At 38.0% G+C, this 11,898-nt stretch overlaps 1 protein-coding gene across 2 annotated transcripts in view; it reads right to left on the bottom strand.

Annotated features, from left to right (window-relative positions):
- The window catches only part of rab11fip4b (RAB11 family interacting protein 4 (class II) b), a 67,381-nt gene extending 60,259 nt beyond the window's left edge, over window positions 1–7,122 (bottom strand). Inside the window, exon 1 of one of the 2 annotated variants that reach the window (XM_037764415.1) lies at window positions 6,873–7,122. In XM_037764415.1, the coding sequence (XP_037620343.1) occupies window positions 6,873–7,028 (156 nt within the window). In that variant the 5' untranslated portion in view covers window positions 7,029–7,122. The remainder of the gene's footprint in view (window positions 1–6,872) is intronic. The other variant, XM_037764416.1, reaches the window with a different exon arrangement.
- Between the last annotated feature and the right edge of the window lie 4,776 nt (window positions 7,123–11,898).

Here is an 11,898-nt window from a genome sequence, read left to right on the forward strand (position 1 = left end):
AATTGGCCCTTTAATGTCACCCCATGCTGTGTCGCCATTTATTAGCTAAAGGAGTGTATGCAGAGAACATACAAAGGATGTAAACATGTTCTAGTAGAAACCCAAAATACAAGTATAGACCTGGAAATGAGCACGATATGACCCCTTTAATTACTGAAATATTTATAATAATAGACTAATTATCCTGTTTTGTTTTATTTGTATGTTAAGTTAGCATAGCCTGAGTTAAAGGTGCAGTGTGTAGGATTTGGTGTCATATAGTGGTTTGTTTGCAGATTGCAACCAACTGAGTACCCCTCCGCTCACTCCTCCCTTTCCAAGACTGCGGTAACGTGACCCGCCGAGTGCAAAACCATGGTAACGCTGTTTGCCTCGCTCAGAAGCCATCTTGACCATAGTAACACAACTTTAGGAACAACGGAAGTCAGACGGCGTGTCGGAGAACTACGGTGGCCTTCAGGTAACGTAAAAACGTGAAAGGCTCTCTCTAGAGCCAGTGTTAAGTTTGTCCGTTCTGGGCTACTGTAGAAACATTGCGGAGCAACATGGACTCTGTGAAGAGGACCCGCTCCCGATGTAGATATGAAGGACTCATTCTAAGGTAATGAAAACACAACATTTCCTATCTTCAAATTATACACTGATGAAAACATAGTTATGAATATCATATTCCATAGATCCCCTGAAATGTTACACACTGTTCCTTTAAGTTATGTTTAGTTAACCTATTTTATGGGCACAGAACTTAGTTTCTAATTTTGTAAATGGTTTCATTTTTGGATAAATAAAACCTTGTTTTCTTTTTTTGAAAACCCGCATTTGACTCCTCATGCCTGCCAGCTCGGTGCCTCACGCCTAATTAATAATGACACTACATGAAAGTTCAAGAAGTAAAAAAAAAAAATCACTAGAAAATATTTCTCTAGGAACCATGAATATACAATAATTTACATGGACATTTGGCCAGTAGCTGTATTCTCCATGTAGACTAATGGAAAAACAGACAGATAAAATGACATCGCCATCCTGAGGCCCTCACTTAGGCAATACTGTCTCCAATGAAAATAATGATATGTAAATAACTTCTGATCTGAGCCAAGACTGAGGGCACTGGGATGTTTTAATAAAAGATTCCAACACACCTCATGTGAAATATCATACATTTGTATAATGAAATGCACAAGTACATGCACACCCTGACTCATGATCCTCCCACATCCACATCACTGAAGAGGGCTGCTGCCTTTAAGCGCTCTGCACCGCGGCTGAATAATGCATTATTCTCTTTGCGAGTTACCCACAGCCATTTCAAATTCAACAGCACTAATTTTAGCAAAGGTTTGAGACTGAAACGGAAATAACGTCAGGGCTTTTTCCAGGTTAAAAAGAAACAACTTAGTTTGATGCTTCAACTTTGAGAGGTGGAAATAATAATAGTGCGGTCTCATAAGAAGAATAGAAAAAAACCTCAGTAATTATTTTTCAATTAAAATGATCGTTGTCTGTTATTAGTATATATGACACACACATTCCACCCTCGTAACCATTATTCTGGCATCTGGGTCACATGTATAGTGTTACAGATTATAGAGCATTTTGCGGTGCATTAAATTGAGGTCACTGGAGGATTTAGATCAATTAATCTATCTATCTATCTATTAGTATGAATCAGCTGGACCTGTTCAACAAGGTTGTCAGCCTAGATTACCGTCTATGACTTCTTCAGTTTTTGAGGACAAAGTGAAGAGGAAAGAAAAGAGGTCACTGTATAGATTACTGAGCGTGTGCACATTTGCACGTGTACATCTGGGAGAGTGTCACCTACTGTGTACAATAGTAGGTCAGGTTGTCACGGAGCAGCCGGCGGGATTTGCCAATGTAGGACAATGACACGAGAGGGCAACAAATGCAGGAGGCTGCTTGATACGGTGCATCAATTAAAAAGTACAAACCAAACAGAGTAGGTGTTTTTCTGTATACAATCTTATTTGGGTTACATGATCACAGAATTGTTTGTGTGTAAATTCTGAATTACTTTCAATGCAAGAGAGTTGAATTGCAAAATATAATCCTATTTAAAGGAGCAGTATGTAACATTTAGGGGGATCTATTGGCAGAAATAATTGGCAAAAATATAATATTAATATGTATTTTTATTTAGTGTATAATCACCTAAAAATAAGAATCATTGTGTTTTCGTTACCTTAGGATGAGCCGTTTATATCTACATATGGAGCAGGTCCTCTTCACGGACTCGGCCACCATGGTTCTACAGTAGCCCAGAACGGACAAACCAAACGCTCGCTCTAGATTCGTTTTCACGTTTTTGCGTCGGCCACCGTAGTTCTCCGACATACTTGGCACACGAGACTAGTTTCAGTTGGTTGCAATCTGCAACCTCACCACTAGATATCGCCAAATCCTGCACACTACACCTTTAAACAATGATTAACAATAATTATTACACGGCTGTGTTGAATATTCAATTCTGATTGGTCAATCACGGCGTTCTGCGGTCTGCTATTTCTTTATAGAAGACCGTTGCTATGTATAGCAGACCGTTGCTATGGGCGCACTTCTGATGTCGGACTCTGGAGGACCATTTTTGTGTCAAATTATTGATTTCTTCAGTAAGTACATGTGTAATAAGCAGGATAATGTACAGCTTGTTGTGAAAGAAACCCCTTCAGGGCAATGAGAGACCCCTCCCCGAGGACCACCCCAATGCGTGGGTTTCTTTCACAACAATGACCAGCTCGCTTTACATTATTCCTTACATAAAAGGTTATACAATGCCCTGCACTGTGAAGAGCAAAATGTTTTGCATTATATTGTAGAGGTTCTACTAACGTGTAGGTGCTTGAGTTCTAAATTGCATCCACTTCATTTCCCAGGTCAGTGGAAAGCTTCCCTCAGGAGCTAATCAGTGCCTCTGCAATGTTTCTGCTGATGAGCAACACAACACTGGGGAGCCAATCAAGCCCAGTGTTCAATTACCCTGACATGCAGTGAGACACGAGGGACGTCCACAGTGACACAGGCACTGATGAAATACATCTAATCAGTGATATTCCTTATTCATCGCAAACTCTCCCACAGCTCTTTGAGTCAAATAAGTTACAGGGGATGACACTTTCCTCATTGTTTTGCAGGCAGGTCTTTCATAATGAACTATGCTTCAAAAAGGAAATATCCTCAATCTGATGAAACAGCATCATGATCAAGGCTTACTGGAAAAACTGAAGTGAAAAACTTATTTTACTTTTTAAGGGTTTTTAAGCTTACGTTACCCAATAATGACAGATACAGCTTGTAGTCTTTGTTTCTAAGCTTCATAGTCATTCATTCATAAATATCAACAGGAATAAACGAATACAACCACTCAGGACTGAGGTAATGTGGCATGCTTGAGAAACTTAAGTTTGCTCAAGAGCCTCTCTGCAGAAGTTACTGAGAAAGACGAGAGTCTGTCCTGGTTGTTTCCCAACAACATTCTCAAGAAGAGACTTGAAGGAAGCACAATTTACGTATCAATCAGTACTTTAAATCCTCTTTGGATTTCCTTTTAACTACAAAATACACTCATACACTAACCATTTTCTAAATTGAAGATCCCGTTCAGGGTTGCAAGAAGCTGGAGCTGTCTCAGCACCATACTCTGTATATAAGAAGTGAACGTAGTCACCGTGACATCACCTATTGGTTTGTGGACTGGCGTTTTGAAGCCTCGAGTTTGGCATTTTGGTTATGTTGGTGTGTTGCAACCAGAAGTGACACGAGAGGGTGGAGCTAAGTACAACCGAACGCTGAATAAGACATTTATAGGCGACCGAAAAGGTTATAATTAACTTTAATGAACAGAAAACACACTATGAAAGGGTTAAAGTTTTAAGACGAAAACACGGACAACTCCCAGACCGGACAACGCCACGGTAGCGACCTGTCAATCACAAGGTAGCCACGCCCTAAAGCATCCCCTGCTTTATGGTCTATTTGACTCTAAATGGGACCATAATTTACTAAACGAACATCATGCTGTATTGAAGAAGACTTGAAACTAGTGATTGAGACCATAAACTCATGTTTACAATGTTTACTGAGGTAATAAATCAAGTTAAAGATTATCAAAAAATACATTTTAGGGATCCTTTAAATGTATTTTATTAAAGAACTGTTTATATGTAGGCTACTAAGTGGGACAGTGTCAGTGCTCTCTGGTGGTCAAACTGTCGGTGTTACATTATAAATGACTTCAAACATATCTTTGGCATTTCCATACTGCAATTTTGTGTTACTTATCGATCAACATATACACCGAGACCAGAAAAGATATTATAAAATGTAAAAAAGAAACCTGCAACCTTTCAGAAAATTTGGGGCCACTTTATCAACATCCTCTCTTAAATTATATGAGCGTATGACTCTTCCTGGAACAACTGTAACTTAACCTTTTGAAATGTATAGAATCTATTATTGCTCTATTAACTGCCTTTTATCTCTGGTGTGTTCACTCTGTATGTGCATATACACATGTTTTTTTTTGTTTGTTTTTTTGTTTGTTTAAGATATCATTACTGCTACTTGAATGTTGAAGTACATTAACATGAATCCGTACACACGTGTATTTTTTCCTTCTTCCTTTCTTTTAAATTATTTTTTCATGCACAAATGGAAAACTTTACATATCTAACATATTGCAATCACACTGTAAATTAAGCACTGTCTGTTTTTCAATAAAACAAACCTTTACAAAAAAACAACAACAACTAAACACCGATATTTTGCCGATAAACTATCATACTCCACTTTTCTTTATAGGCTACTGAGTAAAAGCCTTCTGCTGGGCCAGTTTGCACCATTCACATCTCAATGTGTTCAATATTCATGATTTTCTTGCTCCTCTGGTTTAAATGTCGGCTTCATCTCTTATTATTACTGGATTTTGTCAAATCGAAGGGATAATGGTTTTCACCTGTATGTAGGCTAATGTCTGTAATATTCTGTAGTTTGAAAAAAATATTAAAAGTGAAAAGCATACTTCCACCAGACAGTGAGCCCAGTGAACGATAAAGTTATTGTCTTGCTCAACAAGCATCGTATTCCACACAAAACTTTCAGGTCAGACGGTAATGTTCAGGGCCGGCTAAAAATGAAATAAAATAAAATAAAATGAAATAAAATAAAATAAAATAAAATAAAATAAAATAAAAAAATAAAAAAATGCGGTAGCAAATGAACAAATAAATAAATGAATAAAAATATACACTTTTCACTCTTTTTTACTCTTTTTCATCTGCCCGGCCACACTTATTTGTCAATAAATTTGTAAATTGTAGTAAAACTGACCAAACTTTTAAGCCAACAATATCAAGGACTAATTGAATATTTATATTTTAATAAATACAGTTATTTATGAAAATAAATAACATAATTTTTTGTCTTAAAACTATTTTGATGTCTGATGTCTGATGTCTGTTGTGGTATACGGGTTTAGGGGGTTACGGTCAGGGTTCTGGGGGGTTGAACCCTAACCCTAGAGAGGTGCCGGAGAGGGGCTCCAAATCCAGATTCCGCCTATAGGGCACCAAAAGGGCTAGAGCCGCCCCTGGTAACGCTAAAAGGAGCATCAGGCTGTTTTGCAGGACTGTCATACTGTCATATTTCCACTGTTCAAGTTGCATTGCTAAGGAACAAAAAAATCTGTCTACTTTGGCCCCAACCTGGAAAACTTTCATGAGGAACCTCCTCTGCATCAGATCACAGGATCCAGCTTCCCAATCAGTCTCTTGTGTTTCACAAAATAAAAGTGCAACTTCATGACAGCTTCTTCATCACATAGCAATGTGAAAGCCCCTAATTATATATTTGGAAAAAGCAATAAACAGTAGCCTAAAGTTGTGGCTTTGTAGTCTAATTTTTTTTTTTTTTAATTATTCAATTTAATAAAGATTTTAAAAAACGCATATTTGCTGGCATTATTCGGTTGATAGCACCTAACTTCACTAAAGGTGGAGGGTGAACTAAAGTTTAGGGCAGGGGTCTCTAAGCAACCTGCAGCTCCGGAGCCACATGTGGCTCTTTAGCTCCTCTCCAGTGGCTCCTTGTGGATTTATAAAAATGGAAATGAATAACTGTTTATTGTTTACATTTTCATTTGTATTTATCATTGTTGTAGGTCTATGACAGTACAACGGAGTATTAGGGCCACATTGAGGAAAAAAATTAATAAATCTGAGATTTCAAGAATAAAGTCATAATATAAAGAAATAAAAAGTCAATTTTTATGAGAAAAAAAGTTGTAATATTATGAGAATAAAGTCATAAGTTTGAGAAAAAAAAGTTGTAATATTACGAGAATAAAGTCATAAGTTTAAGAGAAAAAAAAATATTATGAGAATAAAGTCACAAGTTTATGAGAAAAAAAAAAGTTGTAATATAACAAGAATAAAGTCATAACTTTATGAGAAAAAAGTTGTAATATTATGAGAATAAAGTCAATATTATAAAGTAGTAATTTTACGAGTTATTTTCTTTTTTCTCGTAAAGTTATGACTTTATTCTCATAATATTATGACTTTATTCTGTAAATCCCAGATTTTATTTTCCCTCAATGTGGCCCTAATACTCCATAGTACATTTGCACTTTGGCCCTCACTGCATTAGACTTATATACGATATACTTAGACTATAAACTGTGTTACCTTCATCACAATGCTCAAATGTTTTGCAGCTCCAGACAGAATTTTTTTTTGTTATTTTGACTAAAATGTCTCTTTTGATAGTAAAGGTTGCTGACCCCTGGTTCAGGGGGACACGACGAAGCAAAAATGTCCAATTCCTGAAAGTAAGAGACCCATGCTGCATGCCCTCACCTGTTCTGCTTGTCCAAACTGAGAACCCAACTGCACGAAGTGTTCCGGCCGGATGAAGCCGTCCGAGTCTTCGTCACACACGTCGAACACCTCTTTGAGGATCTTCACAAAGGTCAGCAGACGGCCCGGCTCAGGAACAAAGTCTTCCTCCATCATTTTAGTGCTTTATTCTTCTTCTTTCGGGGTGTTTTTATCAGGACGTGACTCACAAACACATCACAGTGCACACACTGTCTGCAAACTGCTCGGGCTGTGTGCGCGTGTGACACACAGGAGCTCGTGGATGCTTCTGCTGCTGCACGCGAGGAGGAGGAGGAGGAGGAGGAGGAGGAGGAGGAGGAGTGATGATGGTGATTGACAAGATAATCACAACCCGGAAGCACAGCATTGTTTTCAATTACCAGTAAAGTACAGAAGAACACTTATCTGTCACCTCCCATTCAGTTTGTCATTAGTTTTTCCACCTTCACTGAAGTGTTTGTAACAACTAATTGCCAAAGAAAACAGTGTGGCAAGTAATTTGTCACAGTAAGGGAATAAAATATAAGCAGAGGCTATTATGAAATATATACCTTGCCATGCTGTTACAACAAACCATATAGCACAATAAGCAAATCACAAGAAAATAGCCTGTGAAGTGTAAAAAAGTAGTGTGTGAATAAAAACTGAGAGGATATAGCCTAAACAAGAGAGGACAGCCTTGGCTAGGGATGCAGCGATCCAACTTTTTCAGTCCCTTCGGCTCTCTATATGGTGGGCAAATGAGGAAAAAGTACCAAGCAATAATAGATTTTAACAGGTCAAAGATAAGCACAGTTCATAGTATATTTTGTAGGTATATAGAGCCTATGTTGAATACCCTTTTCCTGCCTTTTAGTAAGAGATATTGTGAATGGGGAAATAGAGTGATTTAATAAATAAACAACAGCGATACCCGGTCTTTGGGTATCGGCCGATACCGAGTACTGATCCAATACCAGTGTTTAATTAATAAACTGTGTTTCTCACTGTGTGGAAGTGACTGGGATCATTCTTTTACATGTAAGGCAACATCAGGCTTGACTTAAACATTTTTTTTCTAACTTTGTAAAACAAAATGTAACAAATAAATACATAGATATGAATTTACTGGACTGCTATTTATTGTTAAAATAAGTAACTCGTACACCAGCAACTTGGTAAAAATCCTTAAAATTAACAGGAATTACGGTTTAAGTTGCTGGATTACAAGGACCAGATGTAAAATCACTGATTTATGAGGTGACGCTGTGCTACTGTCTGGTGAACGGAAAAATGTTTTGCAATGAAAATTGTCCATAAAAGTCACTTTCTAAAGTACATTTTACTTTTTAAACTATATTTAATCATTTATTTGGTAGATCATGGCATTACATAAGTAGAAGATGACCAGATTTGGGTAAATAGACCAGCCTGTCCACCAGAGGATAGGTTTATGCAACAAAACCACTTCGTTAGGTTTAGGAAAAACATCTTGGTTGGCCTTAGATTAAGTTCGTAAACTAAGTACAATACGTATGGAAACAACGTAACATCTGTACAGAAAACATGTGACAAACTTCACTAAAAACACGTCACCAACCTAACTTACAAAACAAAACACCAGTCTTGAACACAGGTGTCCCGGTTAAAATGTATGTAACTAGGTCTGAGCAGAGTATAATTACGGGGATGCATTTACATTGCACATACATTACATTCTATACAGACTACATGGCGTGCAAATGACACGCCTAAAGCATTTACCTCGTGCATTATCGTGTCATTCACAGTGTGAGTGTCTTCTTTACCACGTGTCATCCACAATCAGCGACGGAATCTTTGTCACACTTTCACTTTACACGCGTATGGTGGGTTCAGCACAACAATGTTCTCGTCCTGAAAACCTGTTTTAACATCGGATCTTGTCCAATCAGGCACACTATAGATTTCCTCGTACCTGAGGAGTGGAGTGAGGTGTGTCATCTGTCTAAATTGTAACCTGCAGTAAATGTTGTCTGAACAGAAACAAAAACACTCTCAATAGAACTCCCCCTCAAATCGTCTACTGGCTACAGCTGTGCTGTTGATGTGACCTGTCGCTGGCGACGTTTGCCATTTTAAGCAGTGAAAGTGACGGTCAGTGCTGCCTAATGAGAAGCTGCTGCCTGAATGTTTTCTACACTGAACTTAAATGAGAAAAAGAGAGTGGAGATAAACGATGCATTAACAGATTCACTAGTGTCAGAGCCGAGAGACACGTCATAGAGCCCTGAATAGGCAGGACAATGTCACATTTCTGGACTATTCTGACAGAATTCGCAGTCTTATTAGTTTTAGTTTGTGTTAGGACAACATTTAGCCTGCTGCAGATCACAATCTAGACAAATAAGACACACCTCATTCCACTTCACAGGGACAAACATATTTCTAACATGCCAGTCTGGATGAGATCCATTATTAATTGTGTAACAGGAAAATTACCACAACACTTTTCCGGTTTAGATATAATCCAGAGTTTTTCTATTAATAGGTTCATACTCGAAACCGATTTTCAGGACTAGAACATTATTGTACTGAAAAAAAACACCATGTAGGTGCAAAGTAATTTCTGATAGTGTGACAAAGACTCCGTCCCTGATTGTGGATGATAACACATGGTAAAGAAGACACTCAGTAATATACTCATTAGCGGTAATCTAGATACTGAAGGAACTGGCCTTCTACCTCCGAGAGGTCAAGGCCCAGTTACGTGCTGGTTAATCTTGTGTGACAAAGAGAATTTCCAAACAGACGGGTTAAAGCATAATAATACAATTTATTCTGAACAATCAATGTTGCATAAGTAAAATAAAAGAGTTTACAGATATCTGGATCCAACCTACGTGTCCCTGACAACATACAGTGCATGGGTCAGTTCGCGAAGTCTGAACCCCGAGCTATCCCTGATCCAGCGTTTTTATGGTTTACACAATATCAATAGTCATGAGCTTATGGCACGTGATGTTTTTGCTGCATATCTTCTTCTTTGTTTCTCCTTCTGACTCCTTTCTCTCCTTGACCTTGCAAAAAGAACAGAGCATGCCATCCTCCCTGTCCTCGCAAACACTTCACACACAACAAATCCAACAATCAGGTTATTGTAGGTCATTGTAAGCACTTTTGTACATAATAAATCCAACAATACACACTTATTCTACCCAGTTCTGGTCTTATTCTACCCAGATGTGGTCTTATTCTACCTAGATGTGGTCTTATTCTATCCAGATAGGGTATTATTTTTCCCAGTTCTGGTCTGATTCTACCCAGATGTGTTCTTAATCTACACAGATGTGGTCTTATTCTACCCAGATGTGGTCTTATTCTACACAGATGTGGTCCTTTTCTTCCCAGATATGGTCTTATTCTTCCCAGATCTGGTGCCACTCTACCCAAATTGGGTCTGATTCTACCCAGATGTGGTCTTATTCTACCCAGATATGGTCCTATTCTTCCCAGATGTGGTCTTATTCTTACCAGATCTGGTACCACTCTACCCAGATTGGGTCTTATTCTATCCAGATCTGGTCCTATTCTACCCAGATGTGGTCATCTTCTACCCAGATCTGGTCTGATTCTACCCAGATGTTGTCATCTTCTACAGAGCTGGTCTGAATCTACCCAGATCTGGTCGTCTTCTACTAATGTAATGTCATGATCTACCAGAAAAAATGATCAAATATTGCCTAGTGTCTTTTATAGACAATTTTCACTTGAAAACATCTTCCCGTTCAAAAGTTAAGTTTTCGTCAGTTTTGTGTCATAACGTCAATTTAATGTCAGAAATGGGATCTCGTGGTTGACTTACACAAAAAAAGGTGTCTTCGTACATGATTCGAGGTGCTCTGGTTCAAAAGTCAATTCTTCAAGATGTCGCCAGCAGCCGTCTTGGACATGGCCCTCTGGCAAAAAATCCTTGGATTTTTAGGAGTGACATCAGGGCAATTTTTTTTATAAAAGGTCATGGGAGACTGGTCACGGAATTGAGGTTCTGGATCTAACTATAGCCTACATGAAGAAAATAAACTAATTTCTCGGTTAAAACGGGGAACTTTTGTTCATAGAAAATGATTCATCCGTGGTATTTCTAAAGAACAGAGCTTAACATGATAACATGACTGGTCTTCCTCAAAAATATTCCACCATCTCACCAGTAGCATTTTCTCTTCTGTATTTGACATGTGTCTTCATGTTTACTTCCCTGTACATATTTGTTTGTATTTGGTGAGAATGACACACGAAATATGAATCCTTACAAGAGATTCTAAAGCAAATGTGTTAAACCCAGTTTCCTTAATAAGCATAAATTCAGAAATGCAGATGGCGTGTTTTTAAAGGGTTTAAAATGTTGTTGCACCTGATAAGTCTTTATAAGAAGAGGCTCTTAAAGAAAAGTGATGGGCAGCGCACCTAATCTGCACTCATCATTTGATTTACTACTCCTCTATAACTGGCTTCACTATCAATAAAATATTAGTAGAAGCAATCCTCCTTTTGATGAATTGATTATGAAATATGAGTCTTCATTTTGCCGAGTGCTGGTGGAAGTTCCCAGAGTAATGTTCCCAGACTAATGTGATTTAAATCTGTCCCCTTATCCTCTTTAAGGAATATTTACCACCTTGAGATGGATTAGATTTATAATGAGTTCTTTAATTCTCCTCTATGCTTGAGTTGTAGTCTGCTGTTGTGCAAACTAAACTACTTCTGCTTCTCATAGATTCGAGTTTGGAGTTGTTGATACAGTTTATAAACATCTTGTTCCATCTATCAGTGACGCAAATCTCCGTCTCTATTATCCAATTCCTCTTTTTTCTTCCATCATCCGCAGATGTGGCTGCCTCAGACTTTTCCCACACTTTGAAGTCTACTTCTTTTTGCATTACAAAGAGCAGGCTTTTGTGTCGACTCTAATAAACTTGTTTTCAATATAATTTCAATATCCGACCGTTGCACTTCATTTCCCCCCATTTTTATTAAACTGTATCAC

The sequence above is a fragment of the Sebastes umbrosus genome, chromosome 3 (assembly GCF_015220745.1).
Source record: "Sebastes umbrosus isolate fSebUmb1 chromosome 3, fSebUmb1.pri, whole genome shotgun sequence".
NCBI classification, from domain to species: Eukaryota; Metazoa; Chordata; class Actinopteri; order Perciformes; family Sebastidae; genus Sebastes; species Sebastes umbrosus.